The 24,147-nt window shown below is 45.9% G+C and overlaps 1 protein-coding gene across 1 annotated transcript; it reads right to left on the bottom strand.

The window, feature by feature from the left end:
• Window positions 1-2,339: 2,339 nt before the first annotated feature.
• Window positions 2,340-21,382, bottom strand: LOC114914742 (protein CASPARIAN STRIP INTEGRITY FACTOR 1). The gene is made up of 3 exons (XM_029268053.2): window positions 20,957-21,382; window positions 3,256-3,311; window positions 2,340-2,777 (listed from the first exon to the last, which is right to left on the bottom strand). The coding sequence occupies exons 1-3, from the start codon at window positions 21,024-21,026 to the stop codon at window positions 2,637-2,639; spliced, it is 267 nt and encodes an 88-aa protein (XP_029123886.1). The 5' UTR covers window positions 21,027-21,382; the 3' UTR covers window positions 2,340-2,636.
• Window positions 21,383-24,147: the final 2,765 nt, after the last annotated feature.

Below are 24,147 nucleotides of genomic sequence, written 5' to 3'. Positions count from 1 at the left end.
AATTCACGAGAAACCTCGCCAGCCATGACATCTTCATCTTCCTCCTCTCTTTCTTTTTATTTAATACGAGAAAGGGAGGTCTTGGCCAGAAGACATCTGGAGTTATCTATACTACCACTAGGTGGATGAGGAATATGATTTAAGCATCGATTTTTGCTATGTAAGCAGATTTTTGCCATATAGATAAGCCACACCATAATTCCGTCATAGCAGGCCAACGAAAATCATAACCAAAGTCTGAATTGAAAAAATTTGAAAGTTTGATAACTTGATTATACTAAATAAAAATTTAGGATGAAATTAAAAATCTTTAAAAAGTTCAAAATTTTACGCATAATTAAGCCCTTATAGTATAGCAAGCATTTATAGTCTATTGCTTATATTTTTTAATTCTATCTGATTTAAAAAATATGCTATGTCTGAAAAAAAATACAAATGAGGATGATTTTAGATTCATATATATATATATATATATATATATATATATATATATATATATATATATATGAGAATAATCAATATGTGAAACTTATATGTATAGAGTTAAGAGGCAGTGAAAATGTCAAAAGTTGAAAAAAATAAAAAATTAAAAATTAAAAAAAGTTAGTTTGAATAATGGATGCAAATGGTGTGTGAAAAGTCCATATATTGCTCCAAATTGTCGGTGTAACAAACTGCTTGTTTTTCTCTATGTATCCATTTTCATATCTTTTCCATTCCCCTTATCTTACTTTTCTCTTCTGGTTTCCACTTTCTGCTCTTAAATTTTCTCCATTGTAAACATCTTAAAACTTCCTGTTCAATAAATGCTGGGCAGCATCTCTGCCTCCCTTTCCCCCCACCCAAAAAAAAAAAAAAAAAAAGAAAGAAAGAAAAAGAAAAAAAAAGAAAAGGAAAAAGGGGGAAAAAAAAAAACGCATCCTGCTGTAGCCCAAAAGTTTACAGGCACAAAAATAAAATAAAAAAAATTGATAAAAGGTGGTTGGTTTGTTTATCCAAAAAGACAAAATAATAGGTGGTTGGTTAGAACACCAGCGAGGCAGTATCCGATCCAAAAACTCTCCATTCATCCTCCAATCACTCAAATTTCTTGTCTCCAACCAAGGAAAATGGAGGCATCAAATGGGGCACATCCTTTATCTTTAAAAAGCCCATCATTTTCTCATCAGTGGTGACGCGTAGCAATCCTGACGCATATTAATCTCCAACTTTACACGTATCTTGAGATGCGATGGAACATCAATGGTGAAAATCCTATTGATTTGTGAGATTCAAGCAAGTAGATGGTTATTGAAGTATCCAAGCTCGTTAAGGATATATACAACCCATAGCCCCGGGCCCACTTGATCCATTTCCGTGTTTAGGTGATCATTGTGACGTTTGATGAGTTTCAACACCAAACTCCTAAACATCGCCCTCACAAGCTTTAGGTCTAACATCATGTTAATATATATATAAAAAAAAATGGTGGAGGATAAGTTGGTTGAAGATTTTGACAAGCTTTGGTAACCTTATTCTTCTAATGGGGGATTAATTAAATCTCTTAGCTTCTTCCTCCTTAATTTTGGATAAACAACTTGAATTGTTAGATAAAGATTAGGCTCCTCTGTTAACCACAAGTGTAGGGCAAGGTGTCAACCCTAAAAATATATGCCAAGCATGCCAAGGAAAAGCTTACAATATGCATTTCCTAGCAAAAAGGCGTTTTACAAATCCAAAGACAAAGGGGGTTTGTTGCAATTAATTATTTGGTAAAGCTTGATCAAATGAACTTTATCAGGAATAATTATCTGGCCAAATGCCTTCTCCTGTAACACACTGATACTCGAGGTGCAAATGAGTTGGTATCCCCAGACTCAAATGAAATGCAAACAGATGGATTTGAAATTTTGGTCACCAAGCCCAAAATCATGGGTCTAGTCGTTATGGGCTGGAGTGAGATCTACTTGGTTCGGTTCTATGGCCGGTCAGCTATGGACCATAGAAAATAAAATTGAAGCCCAACAATTTCTCCTACATTTCCTTCTTGAGAGATTAGAACCGTGTCTATAGATTCTTCATCTCTCCACAAGCGACTCAAATGGATTGGATAGATTGGTCTTTACGCCTATCTCGATGAGGTATTGTCTGTTCTGACCTCTAACATATCAAATGCCATCTTGACCCTTATGATTTTGTTTTTTGTAAATGATGCCTCGCTGGAAGAAGAGAAGATCTCGATCTCATATAAATCATAATTTTCTTGACTCAACACCAAAATGGAACTAAAGGTACCATCCTTCCGCAACACATGTTACAGCCAGACCAACACTTCAATTTTGCGAAAACACTTCAAAAGCTATCCCAACCATATAAATTCTAATCTTCTCGAGTAACAGAAAGATTTAATATATAATGGTCCAGGCTTATTGATCATACGATCATGCCATATTATGGTAACATGGAGAAACACTGGGTTTATTCACCATCATGAGAGAATTATATTACAAGGAGTGCTGTACCTTTTTCTGACCGACTGCTTAACTTATGTGTGTGTATATATATATATAAGGAGAAGCATCCCTTTCCAAGTACCCATAAAGATAGCATAACACACTGGATTATTTTACAGTTGTGGGCCAAGGGGAAGAGCAACATTAGTTCGGTATGAGTTTGGAAGGAGGCTTGTCAAGAGATGGGGGAGGATCATATCTACCATAGTCATTTGTATTGACTTTGAGAACTCTGTTATGGGCAACAAAGGCTTGTTCATGGTGCACAACTTTAAATGCAGGCTCCTGCCATGCATTGAAAATCTTTCATCAGTATATAATACAAGAAGAGACATCATTTCATCCATTTGATAAACATCTAGATGAGATAGAATATTTTTATATACAACTTATCTTTTTTTTTTTTTCTTATTTTTATATACTTGTCCTATTATCTTTTGTTTAATTTTGTTCATTGAAATATCTCTATAATCTACTTGCAAGACTTGTTAACTTCTCTTGACATTGAGTATCCAAGGGTTGATCATTATAGTGCTGATAGGAACAACAGCTCTATTGTTTTGTTATCACAACAAGAATGGAAATAGGAGATTTATTAAGTATCCGCAATTTAATTTGGAGATCAATATTCATTTAAAATAAATTAGCTCTAGGTTTGCTAAAAAAGAGTCTAAGCTAATCTTGGAAACAAAATAAAAGTACTCTTATTTAGCTAGTTCATACTCCATATTTTTCTTTTTTTGGTAAAATTGATACTCCATACCTTCATTGTGGATTCCATACGTACTGCATATTTATTGAAAAACCTCTGGTGCCCATCTGAAAAAGAAATTATCTAATGAGAAAAAGAAGGATAAAAAATAATTATATAAATGATCATTTTTTCCTTCATTTGTTATGCATACAGAGAGAGAGTGTGTGAGAGAGGACATTGGAGAGAAGCAAAAAGTAGAGATATGTTGGGAGGATTCCTCATGAGTGCAAAATATGGATTTTCTACTCAAGATCGTAAACATTGGTGACAATGTCAATACTACAAGAGAAAGGAAGAAGAGAGAAATATAAAGATACAATCAAATACATAAATCAGCCCAAGGCTTATCTCTATAAGGCATGCAAGTTTTACTGTGAGAGAAAAAAATTATACAAGAGGAGATCAACCCTCTCAACTTATATACATTAATCTCTTTCTTAACAAAAAGCACAAAACAGTTATAAAGTTCTCAAAATACTCTCAAGAAGATCCTCTGCTGCTCCTTAGCCACCACACATGATCCTCTGGCCACTTGCCCCTTTTAAGGGCCTAAATTAGAGTTGAAATCACATAAAAAAAAACGTACAAAGACTTATATTAGGACTCCAAAATCAATCTGGACCATTTGATCGTGCCTGCACGTATCCATGGCCGCTTGATCATGTGTTCCGTGTGATGGACCGTGAGAATAGACTACCTTACCACGTGTAGACCACATGAGGCCTGTAGTGGACCGCACGTGCTGTGGGCCGTGCCTATAGGCCTGCGTGTCTTCGGGCCTGGTCTATGGGAACTTGCTGTGGACTGAATGTTGAGGTGTCAAAATCCAATATCTCTATCTCGACTCGACATTTAACCTCTACATAACTTTGAGAGCTTCTGGATGATCTCGCCCTCATGCCCTGGGGCATGTGTCTAACTGCTCATGGATAGACAAACATGAGAGCTGAGCTAGGTTGCTCGATTCCATCTCCGTCATATGCTGTGATCTGTCTAATCTTAAATCTGCTCGAGATAGCTTCCCATGATAATAAGAATTTCATCCTGCGATGCCGTCTATCATCCTTCCGAGTCTCCCATCTTTTATCCAATCCACATATACTTAGGGCTCCACCTCGCTCTGAGCTTTCATTGGCTCCTGAAGCTCTATCTTGCACTAAGCTCCCTATCAAGAGATAGTACCCTTCATACTTTTTTTCCTTCATAACAACCCTACTGACATACACAACTTTCAAGATTCCATGATCAGCTCTTCTTTTATAGCTGCTCAAATCTAGTTTGCTCAGTGAAATCAGATTACTCCTGAAATTGGGTATGTGTCAGACCTCATCTAACTTCCTCAATAGTGCTTCATCATGTGTCTGCAAGTTGACTGTCTCAATACCTTTGATTGCATAGCTTGATCTATCCGATAAATGAACAATACCCTCACTGCTCTTTAAAAAGTCGAGTAGCTCATCTCCGTAACAAATATAATGTGAACATACCGAATCTAAAGTCCACTAAAGGGATGAAGTAGATACCTCATTTGAAACCAAAAGAACATCATCAAATTCTTCAGTGTCGCTACTTTGAATCGCTACCGTGGTAGCCTTTGACTGATCTTTGAGTTGTGGATAATTTCTAACTCAATGTTCTAACTCATCACACCAGTAGCATATGATCTTACTAAAGTTTCTTGACTTGGATCTGGATCGTCCACCTTGTGATCCTCTGTCGCTTCATCCTCTACCACAACTACCTTCAGTCATTGTCATAATCGAGTCACTGTCTGAACTCGAAGTTTAGTTCTCTCATTTGAGAACTTCATTCTAGAGGAGTATAAAAGTGACCCATCCATCTTGATAGTGCTCTTTTTCACAAGAAAAACGATCATCAAAAACTTAAAAGAAGGAGGAAGCAATGAAAGCAAGACAAATGCCCGGATCTTCTCCTTAACCTTTTCACCAATGCTGAGGAGATCAGTGAGGATCTTCTGAAAATTGTTGAGATACTCTTGCATGCTTTACCCCTTGCTCATCCGTAGTTGGTAGAATTGCTTTCAGAAGAAAAGAGTGTTGGCGAGTGACTTTATCATATATATCTCCTCGAGCTTCATCCATATTGCCGTCGAAAAAATTTTGCTAAGCACATGGATCGTCACATCATCCATCTAGTATAAGCGGATTGTACTTACTACCTGTATTTAGAGCTGCTTCCAATTCTTCTCTTCCATGATAGTTAGTTTCTCTTTGCACAAGAGAGCATCAATCAATCTTTGTTGGATGAGCACATTCTTCACTCTCACTTGCCATAGGAAGAAATTACTCTTCTCATCATGCTAGTTGATCTCTATCTTGATTGAACTTGTCTTCTCCATCTTCTTCAATCTCAATCAATACTACCACAATCTGGACAATCGTATGCTCTAATACAACCTATTGAGAGGATTCATCATGAGTGCGAAATATAGATCTCCCAACCCAAGATCGTAAACACTGATGATGATATCGATATTACAACAAAAAGGAAGAAGAGTGATGTACAAAGATATAATTAAATACATGAATCAGTCCAGAGCTTATCTCCGTGGGACATGCCCATGAATGAAGCTCGGGACCGCGCACCCATGCATGGATTGTGTGGTGGGCCACGCCTCGCACATCCTAGGCCACGCACACTTACGGGTAGCACTTGTAGGCCTGCACGCCTGCGGGCCTGGTCTACAGGAAACTACCCTAGGCTGAATGTTGAGGCACCAAGATCCAACAAGATGTATATTAAGCATGAAAACTTATTGAAGTGTCTGAGAATTTTCTAGTATATTGAAGAGTCTTGCATGAGTGAAGATAAAAGCAATAATAAAGAGAACAAATATTATGCTTAAATATTGTCAAGCAGTACTTCTAAATCATAATATGAACCCATCATATAATTACTTAAATATACCTAATATGGACCCATCATATATTATATACTTAAATATAATATGGACCCATCATATAATTTATTCCATAAAATCTATCTATAGTTCAGGCTAATGAAGAATTTGATGCATCCAATTTATTAGTTGATTTCTCTCAGTATAAAATACTTGATAACGATGAGATATATAAGTTGCAACAAAGACTAGAAGAAGCGGTGGTAGAAGAGAAAGAGAAAGAAGAAGAGAAGGATTAAGAGGACATGGAGGATAAGGAAGAAGAAGAATTTGAAGACGACAATGACTCTAATGAGGAAGAAAATGAGTTTGAGTTAGCTAATAGCAATAACGATTGATTTGTACAATATTGTCATTCACATTTAAATTTAGTTTCCATGTAATGTATTATCATATTACATTATTTACAATTATATATATTTTGGATAATTTTGATCATAATTTATCAAATATTTATTTTGACTATTTGATCTATGCTTACATTATGGGTTCGTATTATATTATTGCAAATAATATATGTGATCTTAAGTTAGATTTATGATATCTAATATATGCATATAATCTTTATATATGAACAGGGATAATGGCACGTGATGGAGCATCCAGACTTGGTTGAAAGGGTGGTAGAGGAACAGATGTATCCTGATATAGCTTCAATATTCACATGATGGAGATGAACATAATAGGGATACTGGGAGACACCCACAACGATCTAGCTATTCGTAGGCTATTTAATACACCTCCCCCTATTAAAAGACATGGCTTATTGCCTGTGGAGGAGTCCTCTGTCAATCCTTCATCTTATGTGCTTGACAGTATGGGTTTAGTGGATCCTCTGCATACAAGAGGCCCGAACCAACCTGCCTTTGAGCTAACCGTTGAAGCAAATAAAGCTTCCATCATAGTGACAATGAATAAATAAGTTTTGTAATTATATATTCTTATTTGATATCTATTTTTGTTGTTATTTCGTATGATTAATTTGGTTGATGTTTAACACGTAAATTCATTGAGCCTGAGGTGTCACGTCACATGAGTATTTGGCTGAAGCGGTGCTCTAAAGAAGCTTGGCCTTTGTGGGGAACGATAGAGTAAACAACTAAGGATGAGTTGTTGCATAGATTTGAGGTGATGTATTAGACTTTTACTTAGTTCATAATGTAAGTAAGTTATTATAATAACACAGTGTAAGTCTTCAATATGTTTTGCAGGCAAGGTATAGATGATTTCTAGTAAAAGATCATAATGTTAAGAAATACTGGGTGAGTACCAATAGATATCTATTTACTGGCATGATGAGTGAGGCATAGAAGAAATACATTGATGAGTTAAAGGAGATGAATCTACGAGCCATACTTGTAGACACGATCAACAAAGTTTATCCAAATTGGATGAAGCAAGAGATATGGGATGAGTTGTGTCAGAAGTATTGGTTTAAGGACAAATGGCAGCAGAAGTCTAAAGTTGCTTAGGAAAACTAAATAAAACAAAAAGAGGGATCGATCATCAAAAATTTTGGGCGTTCCATTCCTTTTGTGACACACAAGAGGAGATGATGATTTATTAAATATTTTTCTATTATTATTGATGTTTATATTTAGTCATATATTTATGATATAATAACTTATTGCAAATACAGGAGAATGGTGCAGAACCTACTATTGCAATATTTGTTAACTGCATCCACAAGAAGAAAGATATATAAGAGAGTTCATGGATGCAAAATCCAAGAAAGTTCGCATAGATTTTCAATTATATTATATATATATATATCCAAGAAAGGTTCTTTTGAGATAAATAGATCTATTTGTATTACTATGGAGATTTCCTATTATAAATGCCCTAAATATAGATTTGAAGTTGTTTTAATATTGGTTGAGAATTATTCTTGGATGTCTCGTTATGGTGGTGGTTGGGCATTAAATTGAATGGTTGGTTCATATTATCAACAGGTTGTGTGTTTGCTATTTTGGAAAGTCATAGGTTTAAAATAAACTTTGCTAGATTTCTGAGAAATATCTAAAGATTTTGGATATTCAGGTTTGTAGAATTGGTATATTATAGTAACAGATAAATTATTGATATTCTATTTGTATTATTTTTATACATATCGTCCATGAAATAAAGATATTTGCTCATTCAAATTTTTTTAAAGGACTGAACATTTTCAATACATGGTTACAGGAGGCATATAAAGTTACTCTTGTAGAAGAACATGGCTCGAAGAATGAAACACAACCTTCGTTTGATCCTACTATGTTGATGGAAGCCACAAGAGGTATTTCTAAGAACAAGATGTATGGATTTGGGCTGCATACACGTTCATCTAGTGTACTTGCAAGGACTCCTACATCATGCTCTACTTCTCAATCAGACAATCCTTTAAGAAGTACATCCACTGTCTACTGTCCAAGGAGCTATGGAGATTATGCAGAAGTATATTATAGAAATTTTGATGAACCCTCAACATAGAGAAATGCTGCGATCTCTTATTTCTAGTCTTAATTTGCATTCTCTGAGCAGTTATCACCTCTTCCACTAGAAAGAACCGAGTCAGATAACCCTCCAATCGATCCTCCATTTGATTGATGTTTGATTATGAACTTATTAAGTGTAGTATTATGTTTGATGCTAGTTAGGTACTAACTAGAGTTGAATTATTTAATATTTTAATGTGTTATGTTTGCTTATAGATTGAAACCTTGATGGATGCTAAACTTATATTTTATGAAAGCTTTATTTAAATGCATTTGCTCAAAAGTATTGTTGTTTTGTTTTATATTATAAAATATTGGGTTATGGCTGCTGTTGCGGCCAATCTCCTTGTCGCCTGATCGCCGGGAACGAACGCTTGCAAAAGAAAGTCTGCACTGACCGGAGGCGGCTCCGACGGGGACCCTCCGACGGTCAAGTCAGAGAGGAGACTGGGCAACAGTGAAAAGAAGACAGAGAGCTCAATCGAGAGAGGAAAAGAGAGAGAGAGAGAGAGAGAGAGGGCAAGCCTGGGAGTTTTTTCCTCGGAGCCCCTAGCACTGTTGCCTTCCCCGATATATATAGTGGAGCGCGGTATGGCGCCGTCATTAATGACGTGGACAATTGAAGAATTGTCAATTCACCGTAGACTGTCAGAGTCACCGTAAAGGTGTCAAATCGTCGTGAGGCTGTCAAATCACTAGGGTTGACCCATGCTCTAGGTGGGGTAATGCCCCTAGGTGGCAGTACCGCATGCTGTCGTCAGGACCGACAGTAGTACGACGATCGGAGGAGTCGACCGACCTTGGGTCGGTGGCCAGCTGAGTGGCATCGGGTAGAGATTCGGACCCTCCGACGGTCAGTCAGGCGTGTCGTGGGAGTCGGGCATCGGACCTCCTGGTACAGTCGGTCGGGAGGGCAAAAAGGGTCTGCCCGACCGACGTACCTTCGGTTGGTCGGCCGGTTTCAGTCGGTCGGTCGATCGGAAGGTCGGCCGGTCGATCGGTCGGTCGGCCGGTCAGTCGGTCGGTCGGTCGGTCGGTCAGTCGGTATATCCCAACAGTTGCCCCCTCACTCCTGAGCCTGACGTCGCATTGCCCCGTGCCACCACGCAGGCGAAAGGAGTGGATTCCTTGCCACATCCTGGATCGAGTTTGCCGATCACACCGACAGATGGTCCGGTCAGGTCGATGTCAGACATCCCGTTGCTCGATGATGGGACATCAAACAATATGTTGCTAGGCGATCGGGCGTCGGATGATTCGATGTCAGACGATCGGGCGTCGGATGATTCGGTGTCAGGAGATCGGGCGCCGGATGATTCGGTGTCAGACGATCGGACGTCCGGTGCCTTTTTAGGGAACGCAAACCGCCGCCCAGCATCGGTTCTGGGAGCGCGGGGCGCTGTCAGGCGTCCCATCGGGAACGTGAATCACCGCGGGTGACTTAACTCTGAACCGCGGCCCTTTCGCCACGTGTCGAAGGTCGTTGGGCCAGTGTCCTCTGCATTTAATGAAGGCGGTGCGGCCTTCCCGGGATGCCGCCACGTGTCGCCCATCCGGGAGATCTCGGTCGGTGCGAGGTCATCTTGGCCATCGAACGGTCCTATATATATAGGACCACTTACGCTTGAAGCCCCATCTTTGACGATTTGCTGCGGAGACTCTGTCCGAGTGCTTCTTCCATCGTCGCCGGCAGCTGCCTTCTCTTCCACTCTCGCAAGGGTCCACCCGGGGTTCGTGCTTCCTCCCGTTTTGCCTTAGCTTTCCTTTAAACCTCCTTCCTTCCGTTTCCTTCTTCTTTGGTCTCGCCTTTCTTGGTTCTGGTGCGATGGCCGGAAACTCATCTCGGGGGGCTCGGTCGGGAAACCCGACCGATGACCCTCTATCGGCTCTGGAAGTTAAGGTTTTCTCACTTTCGGGGCCGAACGTTGATTGGCTTCGGGATCAATATCGTATCCCGGAGCAGTTCCAACTTTTCGCCCCCGGGGTCGGCGGTCGGGTTAACAACCCTCCGTCGGGCTAGGTGGCACTGTACGTCGAAGATCTTCGCGTGGGTCTTCGGCTTCCGATTTCGGAGTTCGTCCGAAATCTACTGGATTACTACGGACTTTGTCCGGTGCAACTGGCACCGAACTCTGTCCGTCTAATAATCAGCTTCGCTCTGTTGTGTCAGCTTCTGCTGACCAACCCTCGTATCTCTCTCTTCCGGGCATTTTTTATCCTCCGACCCCACCCTAAGGCTCGAGGGTGGTGGCTCTTCAACCCCCGAAAGGATCTTTCCTTCATCACTGGCCTTCCATCGTCCATCCATGGGTGGAAGAATCAGTTTTTCTTTATTTCATCTCCTTCTCCCTGGGACTTCCCTTCTCAATGGGGCGTGCCCCGAATCGAGGCGAACGAGAACAGCCTGGTGGAGGCGGACGACCGGAAGGACTTCCACCGACTCAAGGACATGTCGGTCCCGAAACAGAGGGAGCTTGTTACCGAACAAGCCCTCTATGATGCTGGCCTGAGCTTGGTCCCCTGTCTAGGTATCGCCCAATCCACCAGTCGTCTCTTCATTTGGCTTTCGTTCTCTTGCTTATATTAATATTTCTGTCAGTATCGCAGGGACACCGCCGAGGATGAGGCCGATCGACGCCGAAATCCGGCAGTATGCGGTGAGGAAGAGGCCGACATCGGGGGCCGGACCTTCGCGACCGTCGAAGAAACCCTCCACAGCGGTGCCGACCATCGAGGCATCGACGACCGACCAGTCGGAGCCGGTGATAGCACTCGCGGCTCCGGCGGTGCAACCGGAGGAGCGACGGGCGGAGGAAGCGACTGAAGGGATGTCGGCGGCTTCGCCGGCGGGTGTGGCGTCGGATACCGTTCGAAAACCCGAACACCATCCGACGGTGTTTGCGGCTGCAACGGGGGGTGCCGCGTCGACCTCGAGCATCCCCTCCTTACCGGATCTGCTGGCTGGGGTGGCCGATCGGGGGAAAGCCCCGATGGACCCCGCTGACGACACAAGGTCGGGGAGTCGCACCGTGCCGCCCGGTGCTCAGTTCCCCGAAGGAGCATCGGCGCTGGCCGACCACAACCTGGCCAGGAGGCTGTGCTAGGGGATCCTCCTCCCAGCCGACGTGGAGGTGCTGAGGTCTCGGCAAGTAACCGAGTTGCTATCGTCGTTTTGCCCGACCATGGTCGGGGTAAGTTTTACTTCACCTCCCCTTTCTTTAGTGTCTTCGTTATTTCATTTTCCTGACGTAGTGCCTGCGTTCGCAGCTGATCTATACCATGTCCGAACTTGAAGTCGGGTACCGAAGATTCGGGAACATCCGTGCGGCTTGGAAGGACAGAGCGGCGGCTGCCGAAGCCGACCGGACAATGCTGGTCGAACACCTGAAACAGTCGACCGACCGGGAGGCAAAGTTGGTGGACGAGGTCTCTCGTCTCGGGTCCGAGCTCAAGTCGGCCCGAAAAGAAGCCAAACGCAAGGGTCGGACTGCGCACCATCTGCGGCGCGAGCGGGACGACATCGCCGCCGAACTTGAGGGAGAACGCGAGCAGCTCCGGGTCAGTCTGGAGAAGCTCGCCAGGGCTGAGGAGGACCTGTCGATCGCCCAGGCCGACGCTGACATAGCGAAGGCAGAGGCGGAGTCGGCGAAGGACTCTCTCGGTCGGGCGAAAGCGGATGCAAGGTCGGCGAAGTAGTCGGCGAGTCGGGCGGTGGACGACTTTCGCGGCACCGACCAGTACCGAGAGGAGATGTTGGAGTCTGGCTTCGCGTCGTATCGGGTGGGGTACGAGGATGGTCGGGACACGGTTCAAGCCCTGTACCCAGAGCTGGATCTCAGCAATATCGTCCTGCCGGGAGTCGAGGACCAAGCCACGGAAGAGATGGCCGACCCATCGTCAGGAGGTGCCGCCGTGGTGGGAGAGGCCATCCAGGAGCAGATTGCCGAAGGAGAGACGGCCGCGACTCGTGATCCGGCGCCGACCGCCAGTCTGTTGCCGACCGACGATCCTGTTCTGGCAGTCAACCAAGTGCCGATCGCGGTGGACACGCCGGTCATCCCCGAGCTTCCGTCGGTCGAGGAGATTGACTCGGAAGGATGACCGTGGCCTCGTCCTCTTTTATCCTTTTTGTTTTTCTTAGAACACTTGTAACCGGGCTTCGGCCTGATTTTGTAAAGCCCATTTTGATCTCTAATGAAACCAAAGTCTTGGACTTAAATTTTTTCCTTTGCCTGTTTTTCTCTTTTCTCACATGTTGTAGAACGCATCCGAACACGTAAGTCGCTAACCCATATAGATCGGTTAAGATGTTCGGCAACTTGTGCCGCCACGAAGGTAGAACAAGTCCCGACTTTGGATCGGCCTCCAATGGTCGAGGTCGTAAGTTGGGCATCCTTCCCCATGCCATGAGTCGGGCGCGTTCGTTGAGTCGAAAGCCGACCCACCGCCGGATAATGGTTTGGCAGTCAGGTCTCTTTCGACGTGTTCAGTCGAATGTCGTCCGGCGCATTTAGTCGGGGGATCGACGATAAGTCGGATCCCGATACCCTTGTGTTGGGTATTTATACTGTACCTCATGATATACGGTGGTAAGCCGAATATCTTCCGACCGGCCGTAGCTCGATCGGTGAGTCATGAATGCGACTGAGGTCGCATTGTGTGATAGACGGTGGTAAGCCGAATATCCTTCAACCAGCCATAGCTCGGTCGGTAAGTCGTGAGGGCGGTCGCGTAGGCATTTCGCCTTTCTTTGGTCGGGGCTCAGTCGGTAGGTTAGCCGATGGTCTGGCCCGAAAGTTCGACCGTAGAAGGAGTGTCAACTCCCATCGCCATGGATGGCCTTTGTGAGTGCTCGATACATCGTTGGCGATTGAGCCGTCGGTTTCACGCAGATACCGAGTCCGAGTCGGGACGTCGGGACCCGACCTTCTTGGCGAGCGTCGATCGTCGGTCGAAGAGTTGGAACTCTAAAATTTCGAACTGGATTTGTATTTCGAATGAACAAGTACAAGGTTCATTAGTGATACAACTTCAGGTTGTCGGCGTTCCAGGTCCGGGGAATGGATTTTCCTTCCAGAGTCTCCAGTCGGTAAGCCCTCGGCCCATAGGTGTCTGCTACCATGTAGGGCCCTTTCCAGTTCGGAGCCAGCTTCCCTTGGTCCAGGGGCTTCGAGACTTCTGCCCTTCTCAGGACTAAGTCCCCAGGCCTGAAAAGCTTTTGCTTGACCTTGGTGTTGTAATATCGGGCTACCTTCTGTCGGTATGAAGCCATGCGAAGTTGGGCCTCGTTCCGCAGTTCGGGGAGGAGGTCTAGGTCGGCCCTCCGACAATCAGAGTTGTCCAGCTCTCGATACCGCTCGACCCTGGTAGATGACAGTCCAATCTTGAGTGGAATCATCGCCTCTGTCCCGTAGGCCAAACCGAAAGATGACTCTCCGGTCGAAACGCGGGGGGTCGTTCGGTAAGCCTACAGAACGGAGCCTAGCTCGTCGACCCAGAGGCCTTTGACTTCATTTAGTCGGGTTTTGAGCCCGTGTAGTATGGTCTGGTTGGTCACCTCGACTTCGCCATTGGCCTGTGGGTGCCTGACTGAAGTTAGTCGGTGCGTGATGTGAAACCTTGCACAGAAGTCTCTGAAGTCTTAGTTGTCGAATTGCCGTCCATTATCGGTGATGATGGTATGCGGCAGTCCGAACATGAAGATGATGGATTTTTGGATGAAGTCCTCCATCTTTCGTTCGGTAATCTGCGCCAGGGGCTCGGCCTCCACCCACTTGGTGAAGTAGTCGATGGCGATGACTATGAACTTTCTTTGATCCGATGCTGGGGGGAAAGGACCGAGAATGTCGACCTCCCACTGAGCGAAGGGCCATAGAGCAACAATAGGAGCGATTTGGCTGGCCGGTCGGTGCTGTACGTTGGCGTACTTCTGGCAAGATTCGTACTTTCAGACCAACTCAGCCACATCCTTCCTCATGGGGGGCCAATAGTAACCCCGTCGCAGGACTTTGTAGGCTAGGGATTTGCCCTCCAGATGACTTCCGCAGATTCCTTCGTGCACTTCTTGGAGAGCATAATCTGCGTCGGTCGGTCCCAAGCATCTGAGCAAGGGAAGGGAGAATGACCTTTTGTAGAGTCGGCCATCCATGATCACATATTGGGAGGCCGACCATCGGAGCCGCCTGGCCTCCGTGGGATCTTCAGGGCCGATCCCGTCGATCAGGAACCGGACAATCGGGTCCATCCAGCTTGGTTCAGCTGTCAGTTGTAGCATCTCTTCGGTCCGATCGATACTCGACTGCTTGAGGTTCTCCACGAACGTCCGGCCCAAAGAGTCGAAAGCCGAGGTCGCCAGTCTGGAGAGTGCGTCGGCCCGGGCGTTCTCCGTCCTGAGGATGTGGGAAATTTCAAAATATCTAAGGCGTGTCACGAGATCCTTCACTCTCTGGAGATATTTGGCCATGGCTGGGTCTCGCGCCTCGAATTCACCTTTGACCTGCCCCACGATCAGTTGAGAATCGGAGAACGCCCGGAGGCTGTCGATCCCAAGTTCCTTCGCCATCCTCAAGCCGGCAAGGAGTGCTTCATACTCGGCTTGGTTATTGGAGGCTTTGAAGTCGAATCGGAGGGCGTACTCGGTGACTACCCCGTCCAAGTTGGTGAGCAGGAACCCAGCCCCACTCCCTTGAGCATTCGAAGCTCCGTCGATGTGCAGTACCCAGGTGGAGACCGGGTCTGGCTCGGAGACCGCGTCTCATCCCGGGCCCATACCTTCCGACCCTTGGTCAGCCATCGGGCATTCGGCGATAAAGTCGGCCAGGACCTGGGCCTTTAAGGCAGGTCGCGGTCGGTACTGTATGTCGAACTCGCTAAGCTTCATCGCCCACTTCGCTAGTCGTCCCGAGGTATCAGGTCGGCGCAATATCGCCCTCAAGGGCTGGTTGGTGAGAACCACAATGGCATATGCCTGGAAGTATGGTCGGAGTCGCTGTGCGGAGATGGTCAGGGCGAAAATCATCTTTTCCATCTCCGAATACCGGGCTTCCACATCGCGGAGCACTTTGCTGGTATAGTAGATGGGCTGATGGGTTCGGCTCTCGTTTTCTCGGACGAGCACCGAACTGACCGCCTCTGGGGAGGTGGCCAAATAGAGATACAATGTCTCCCCGACCTCCAGCTTTACTAGTAGCGGCGGGGAAGTCAGGTACCTCTTCAGATCCTCGAAGGCCTGTTGGCACTCGCCCGACCAAGAGAAGTCCTTCGCCTGCCTCAGAGTTTTGAAGAACGGGAGGCACCTTTCAGCCGATCGAGAGATGAATCGGCTGAGGGCGACGATCTTTCTGTTCAGTTGCTGGACCTTCTTCTTGGTGTTTGGTGATGCATGTCGATGATCGCCTTTATTTTCTCAGGGTTGGCCTCGATCCCTCACTGAGAAACCAGGAATCCGAGAAACTTCCCTGAGGTCACCCCAAAAGCGCACTTAGTCGGATTCAGTTTCATTCGATGTTGTCGTAGAGTGCGGAAGGTCTCTTCGAGATCCTGAACATGATCCAAAATCTGCGCACTTTTCATCAGCATGTCGTCCACATATACTTCCATGTTGCGCCCGATCTGGTCTTTGAAAACCTTATTGACAAGTCGTTGGTAGGTGACGCCGGCGTTCTTCAGCCCGAAGGGCATCACTCGGTAACAGTAGAGGCCCTTGGGGGTCACGAAGGCAGTGTGCTCCTCATCCTCGGGCGCCATCCGGATCTGGTTGTACCCGGCAAAGGTGTCCATAAAGCTGAGCAGTCGAAATTCGGACGTCGCATCCACCAGCTGGTCGATCTTTGGAAGTGGAAAGCTGTCTTTTGGACAGGCTTGATTCAGGTCGGTGTAGTCAATACAAATCCTCCACTTTCCGTTGGCTTTCTTGACCATGACGACATTGGCGAGCCAATCGGGATATGTGGCTTCTCTGATGAAGCCCGCCTCGAGCAGCTTATCCACTTCTTCGTCGATGGCCTTCTGTCTTTCGGGAGCAAAAGTCTTTTTCTTCTGCCTCACCGGCCTCATCGTCGGGTCGATGTTGAGTCGGTGGGTTATTGTCTCTGGGGGGATGCCCGACATATCTACTGTCGACCAAGCAAATATGTCGACGTTGGCCGTCAGCAGCTCCGTCAACCGTTGCCGTTCTGGGTCGGGTAGTTGAGACCTGACCCAAACCTTCCAGTCGGGGTTTCCCACAATCGGGACTGACACAAGCTGTTCGGCCGGCGAGCCCCGTTCTTCCTCCTCCCATTGATCCAGTTTGTCTATCGTCAGGGAGCCCCTCGACTCGTCGCTCCGAGCGGAGATCTGGAAGCATCGACGAGCGAGCTGTTGGTCTCCGCGCATCTCTCCGACTCCGTTCCTGGTCGGAAACCGAACTAGGAGATGGTACGTCGAGACGATCGCCTTGAGGGCGTTAAGTCTGGGTCTTCCAAGTATGGCGTTGTAGGCCGAAGGCACTTGGACAACCGCGAAAGTCAGATGAACCGTGCTTTGTCGTGATTCGGTGCCGACCGTCACGGGCAGGGTAATTTCACCTTCCATCGCGACGGCGTCCCCGGCAAAGCCTACCAAGGGCACAGGGATCCTCTTGAGTCGGTCGGTTGATAGTCGCATCCGGGAGAAGGTCGAGTTCAACAAAATATTTGTTGAACTTTCATTATCTACAAAAATTTTTTTTACATCATAATTGGCTATTGTTGTCGAGACAACAACAGCGTCGTCGTGGGGAGTTTGGACGTCCCGAACGTCTTCCTCCATAAAAGTAATCACGTCGTCCGGGCGCAGCTTCTTCGTGGGCTCCCCTCCAGCAGTCGTCCCCGGGCCAAGTCGTTTGGAAATCATATTGATGACCCCGGCCGTCGGCTGATTAGTCGTCGCTTCCTCAGTCGGCTGGGGTTGTCGGTCGACCACTGGCCGAGTCGGCGGGTTCCTCCGAAATTTATCGAGATACCCTCGGTGGATGAGAGCTTCGATCTCATCTTTAAGCTGGATGCATTGCTCGGTATTGTGGCCGTGGCCCCGGTGGAATCGGTAGTACTTCCGTCGGTCGAGGCCTTTTGCCTTCAGGGGCGGAGGCCGTCGCAGGTATTCTTCCCCCTCGATCTCCATCAAAATCTGTGCACGGGGAGCGGAGAGTGGAGTATAGGAGTCATACCTGGGGCGTGTCGGTCTTGGAGTCTGTCGTCGGGGCGACTTTTGGTTTCGTCACGGGGGCGAGGCCCGACCATCGGTCGGGGGTCTGCTAGATTCGGCGGGATCCCGACCCTTCCTTCGCTTTTCCTTCAGACCCTTGAACTCGGTTGAGCGTCGGTCGGAGGCTCCTTCGTCCGCGCGCATATACTTGTACGCGCGCTCCAGCAGTTCGGCATATGTGCGGGGGAGGGTCTTATCCAGGGAATAGGTGAATCGGGACGCCCTCAGTCTCCGTTTCATGGCGAGATGGCCATATCTTCATTGAGGTCCCGGACCTCGAGCGTGGCCGTATTGAATCACGCCACGAAGTGTCGGAGCATCTCATTTTCTCCTTGTTTGAGGGAGAAGAGGCTGTCCGACGTTCGCGGCGGCTTCCGGCTGGTACTGAAGTGAGCCACGAAAGAGTGCTCGAGCTGCCCGAAGGAGTGGATACTTCCCGATCGAAGACCAGAGTACCAGGCCCTGGCAGCCTTGCAGAGCGTGGCGGGGAAGCCGATGCAAAAGAGAGCGTCGGTTGCCCCCTGAATCGTCATGAGAGCTTTATAGCTCTCCAGGTGGTCGATTGGGTCAGTGGAGCCGTCGTAGGGCTCCACGTGCGGCATCTTGAACCGATCGGAGATCGGTTCGTCAAGGATGAGTCAGGAGAGAGGTTGGGCGGTCTGAAAGTCAACGTCGTTCGAAGACTTCTGCCCGTCCATCTGCAACTGCACGAGCCGACGGTCGATTTTCTCGAACCGGCGTTCGTAGTCGTCCGTCCGTTGGTGCTGGGAGACCCCAGGAGTGGAGTCTCCGGAAGATTCTGAGAGGGAGGCGGACGGCGTCCGCGGTCGCTTCTCCCTCCTTACTCGCTCCAGCTGGGAGGGAGAAAGCTGCTGGGATCGATGGGCATCGCGCCGCGGCCGCGCCTCCTCCCCTCCGTGGGAGCGCTGTGGCAGGCGCTCCCGCGGAGACGACGGGGATCGACGCGGGCGTCGGTGGCTGCTCCTGGAGGGCATCGGACGCGCCGCTGGTTGCCCGGCCAGCGATGGTGGCAGCCGTGCGGGTTGTTTCTGGTGGCTTTTGACGGCGTCCGTCAGCACGGTCATCTGCCGTACGATCGCTGCGATCTGCGCCTCCGTGGTGACCGCGGGATGCGGGGAGCTAGGTTCCGCCGCGGAGGGTGGCGGAGAGGTCTCTTCCCGACGGGAAGAGCATCTCGCCGACCCGGTGACTCTTGATCGTTGGGCTCTTGTCTTTGTCATTAGTATCTACTGCTTGCTCTTCCCCCTTCCTGGTACGCTAATCTGTTGCGGCCAATCCCCTCGTCGCCTGATCGCCGGGAACGAACGCCTGCAAAAGAAAGTCCGCACTGATCGGAGGCGGCTCCGGCGGGGACCCTCCGACGGTCAAGTCAGAGAGGAGACTGGGCAACAGTGAAAAGAAGACAGAGAGCTCAATCGAGAGAGGAAAAGAGAGAGAGAGAGAGGGCAAGCCTGAGAGTTTTTTCCTCGGAGCCCCTAGCACTGTTGCCTTCCCTGATATATATAATGGAGCGCGGTATGGCGCCGTCATTAATGGCGCGGACAATTGAAGAATTGTCAATTCACCGTAGACTGTCAGAGTCACCGTAAATGTGTCAAATCACCGTGAGGCTGTCAAATCACTAGGGTTGACCCATGCTCTAGGTGGGGTAATGCCCCTAGGCGGCAGTGCCGCATGCTGTCGTCAGGACCGACAGTCTCCGACAGTAGTACGACGATCGGAGGAGTCGACCGACCTTGGGTCGGTGGCCAGCTGAGTGGCGTCGGGTAGAGATTCGGACCCTTCGACGGTCAGTCGGGCGTGTCGTGGGAGTCGGGCATCGGACTTCCTGGTACAGTCGGTCGGGAGGGCAGAAAGGGTCTGCCCGACCGACGTACCTTCGGTTGGTCGGCCGATTTCAGTCGGTCGGTCGATCGGAAGGTCGGCCGGTCGATCAGTCGGTCGGTCGGTCAGTCGGTCGATCGATCGGTCGGTCGGCCGGTCAGTCGGTATATCCCAACAGCTGCTATGTTGAGAATTAGGATATATATATACACACACACACACACACACATAGACCTATACAAACCTACTACTATATTTGCAAAAAAGTCCTCCAAGTGGAAGCTCTACCGAGAGATTTACAAGGAAAATAGAATGCTAGATGGAAACTTTATCAAAAGATTACTAAAGGATATTTTAACAAACCTCAAACCATCACCAAGAAACTACTAGAGCTTATTAGTTATCACTGAGGGATCTATGAGGAGTGACTTCCTTACAAATCATTCAGCTAGTCAATTTTTAGCAAGGATTATTCCCTCGATAAACCCCTTGACAATTATTGAGGAGTTTTTGAGTACATTTTGTTTCATCAATCCTTTAGAAAATGGTTGGTTTTTGACAAATAGCCTTCAGTTTCATCAAAAAAACTTTTCTTGCTGAAAGTTTTCGATCCTTCGGTACTTATCGAAGGATTTCTGAGGAAGTTTTCACCAACATCAGATATTCCAAAGAACGAATTTTTTTTAGAAATCCTTTGGTGAATCTCTTCACTAAAGGATTTTTGACTTTCACTAAGAGAATTTGTCTCTCACTGAAAGGCTAATTTTTGATAGTGAAAGCTGGCTACTTCAATCTATTCTGCTGGTTATCTAAAAGGCCCAGTGCAAAGGATATGTATTTTAGATAGATATCAATGACTACGGCATGTTTATGATCGCTTTCTCATTAGTGCTGAATTCATGTTGCTGGGAAAGCTAAGACATTAATATGAAGCTTGTTTTGCATGTAAATATGCTAGATGTTCTTAGAAAAGTAGAAACCAATCTGGAATCGCTCGGCCTCAGGAATAAGCCCTCACTCACAGTTGGTCATCCAAACTTGGTAAGCACCAGAGTTTTATTCGCAGAAAACTAAATATAAGAAGAAAAAAAGTTTATAAGATCAATATGTAGCACATCATCTTTCAAAAGAGAACTCTTTAGTACTTGAGAAAGCATGTATGGCCTCGAACCAAACATTTCTAAGAAGACAGAAGCACAGTTCCTATGAGAATATTTGAAGTTGTAGAGCCACTCGAACGTACCTGCAGATGAAACTGCAATAAGTGATGCCAAGATGAGAATGAAGCGAAGAGTGAATCTCTCAGGGTCCATGAAATCCGTGTGGATAACCTACCCTTATCTCAGTCACGCAGTCTTCCTCTCCACCAAGAGCACAGAGAAGAGATGAATCCTTTCCAAGTAGCAGAATACAATAAAACTAACCTTGGGCTGGCAGACCTTGTGAAAGACCCAGTAGCTAGGCAACCCTTTACATGTGAAGGTGCAATCCCACCGGGCTATCCATTTCTCAATTCAAAATGGAAAGGAGAGGGCATGCAGCACTTTCTCCATTGAATTTAAGGGTCTGGTTGCTCGAGTTCGTGGATTGCTTAGTTAATCCTATAAACTAAAGGCATTGACAAGTCGGCCGGCCTCTCCCCTTGTGGAGAGAATTGACTTCAGTGCACTTTGAGGACACACAGCATGCTACAACGCCACTTTCTTTAGAATTAACACACGACGTCCCCACTAAAAAATATGCTTTCTTTGATCATGCCATATGTTGCTCACTGAATGAACCTGGTCAACACCAGGAAATTCTCTCATTCAGTTGTTGATCATGGTCACAAGATTAAATATTGTTAGCCTGGCTATAATTTTAGTCAGGAGATCAAGGAACAAGGTTCATAAGACTATTATTATGACTACTTAGTCTTTGCTTACAATGATGATGCCAAACTTTATTATTGGTTAACTTCAACGGTTTCTCTCATGCTTAATTTGATAATAACTTCATCCACCATCCTTTTCTTTTCATTCTTCTTTTCACTTTTGGATTATGAATCTATCACTAGGGGTGGCAATGGTTCAAGTTGGATTGGGTCAAGTAAGAATAACAACATACAAAACTTTAATCTATATCCAACTTGACCTGACACCGGGTCAAGACATGACCTCTTGACCCATACATACCTACAGATAATTTCAATCATCTATTTGACTCTAACTTAATTTATTTTGCAAGTCCCTAATAAATTTGTAGTAACCTATCAAATTCAATATTTATAATGCTTACTAGAAAAGCACTAATTGCTCATAAAATTCTTATCCAACTCATGACTCCATCAAATCTAAATCATTTGGGTCGAAATAAAATCCTATCCTCATGATCCAAGTCGGATCAGATCTTTGATCGATATTCGAACCATTTAAAGTTTGGTTAAAAATATGATCCATATCCGATCCTAATTGAAAAACTTTTGATCCAAATCTGATCCAACTAGGATTGGATTGAGTTAATTAGATCAATTTTTGCTGCCCATATCCCACGTGCAATTCTATTACTAATAAAATAGTAGTTACTACATATACTTTCGAGGATTTCCCTTAGCTCCAAATGTAAGGTAGTAAACCAGCACAAATTTATAAAATTGGCATCTCAAATTAACGGATGTAATTTTCTGGTTAGCCCACTTAAGTATTAATTTGAGAATCCAATTGTATGGGCTATATACGGTTAAGAAGCAAGACTATCTTGTTCCGTAAGATTTTTTTTCTTCCTTTTTTTTTTTTTCTGAGACCATGAGGTTATTGAAGCACTTTGAAATAATTAATCGCCATGATTATGGAAGGAAAGAACCACGCCTTTGTGAATTTGTACTGGCAACCGATTGAGTTTCGTAAAAAGATGGTTCTTAGTAAATATACTTGTCAACTAGCAAGTAGGCTTAATAATGCAAAAATAGTAAGATCCATATGGAAAAGAAAAAAAGATACCCTTTACGCGTGTTGAGGAATGATAGTCCCTTATGGATGGGTTAAATACTCCTGTAGTGCTTAATACCTGAGCCCATCCATCCATATGACAACTTTGTAGATAGAATTTAATATGGTATCAGAGCACCTTCTTGCCCGACTTTCTTATATATAGTGCTCTTGCTAATCCACATATCGCCTCTTCTTGCTTGGATTTCTTATCCATAGTTCGTGCTTTTAAATAGGATCTTAACAGGATCGATGCACTTTAATATTAGGGAATGATGTTCAGACGTGGTGGAGCATAAAGTAGCATTCTGGATGGCTAGTGCTTCATCTTATCCTCCTCGAGGACAAGGACATGAAACCAAACGCATAATGATGGGACGATGGTGGAGGACAGATAAAGAACCACCACAAATATGGAGTGTCGGATATTTATGTTTACTTTACCACAGCTCTTCCCTCTCTCTTTTCTATTTATTCTCTACTCCCCACCCTATTTCAGTATCGTATCTTTTTCTCTCTCCTCTTTTTTTCTTTAGGTTATCGGACTCTCTTGGGATGCTGCTACTGGTCTTCACTGGCAGGTAACAGATATTTTTCTCCAATGGGCGACGGTCGACGAAATATTGGACCTCTCTCTCTTCGATGGTTGATGATGATCTCCTTCGTGCACTCCTCCTTCTTTGACATGGTGGTCGATCCTCTCTCTTTTTAGCATTCTACTCCTCTCACCACTACGGTTTCTAACAATCGACGTTCCTCTCTAGCAGTCGGCATTGCGTCTTCCAACGGTGGCTTGTTGGGTTTTTTTTTGTATTTCAAATTTCAAATTCTAAATGGTTAGGGATTTTGGTGGGTTGATTGATGGGTTGGTAGAGGAGAATTTGAAACTCAAATTTTAAATTCGAATTTCAGTATTGTTGGTTTGGGAGGTTCATCTTTTTTTCTTTTTTTTATACTATTAAGATTTGACGTCTCGAGATTCGATCCATAATAAGCCCATAGTGAGATTCAGGACGATGAACGAAGTCCAACAAATCCAAGAACAATCCAAACGGAGTTCAGATGGAGGAGATATGCATAAAAAAATGTAGCATGATTTACGAAGCGATGGAGGCCGGTGGTGGGCTAGCGGAGTGAGCGCACGTAGCCCAGGCCCAGATGGGTGTGTGCATCGGTGCGGCCCGCATGGAGTTCTCATGCGGTCCATGCATGGTGCGCAGACCGGCGGTCCATAGAGTGCTGCAATGGACTGGCGGTCCATAGAGCACTGTGGTGGACCAATGGGGCATTTCCTGCCCACTTCTCGCGGTCCACATGGACCAGTGGTGTTTCGAGATCGTTTCTCAGGGTCCATGGTACTATTGTATGGACCGAAATATGGGATTGCGTGATCTGGTGGCTGAGGTTGCTTCCGATCGTGATCTGACAGTTCAAAGACTTTCTGAGTACTGTTAGGAATCTTTTCTCC

Source organism: Elaeis guineensis, chromosome 13, assembly GCF_000442705.2.
Source record: "Elaeis guineensis isolate ETL-2024a chromosome 13, EG11, whole genome shotgun sequence".
NCBI lineage: Eukaryota > Viridiplantae > Streptophyta > Magnoliopsida > Arecales > Arecaceae > Elaeis > Elaeis guineensis.
This window is presented reverse-complemented; position numbering and strand designations above follow the sequence as displayed.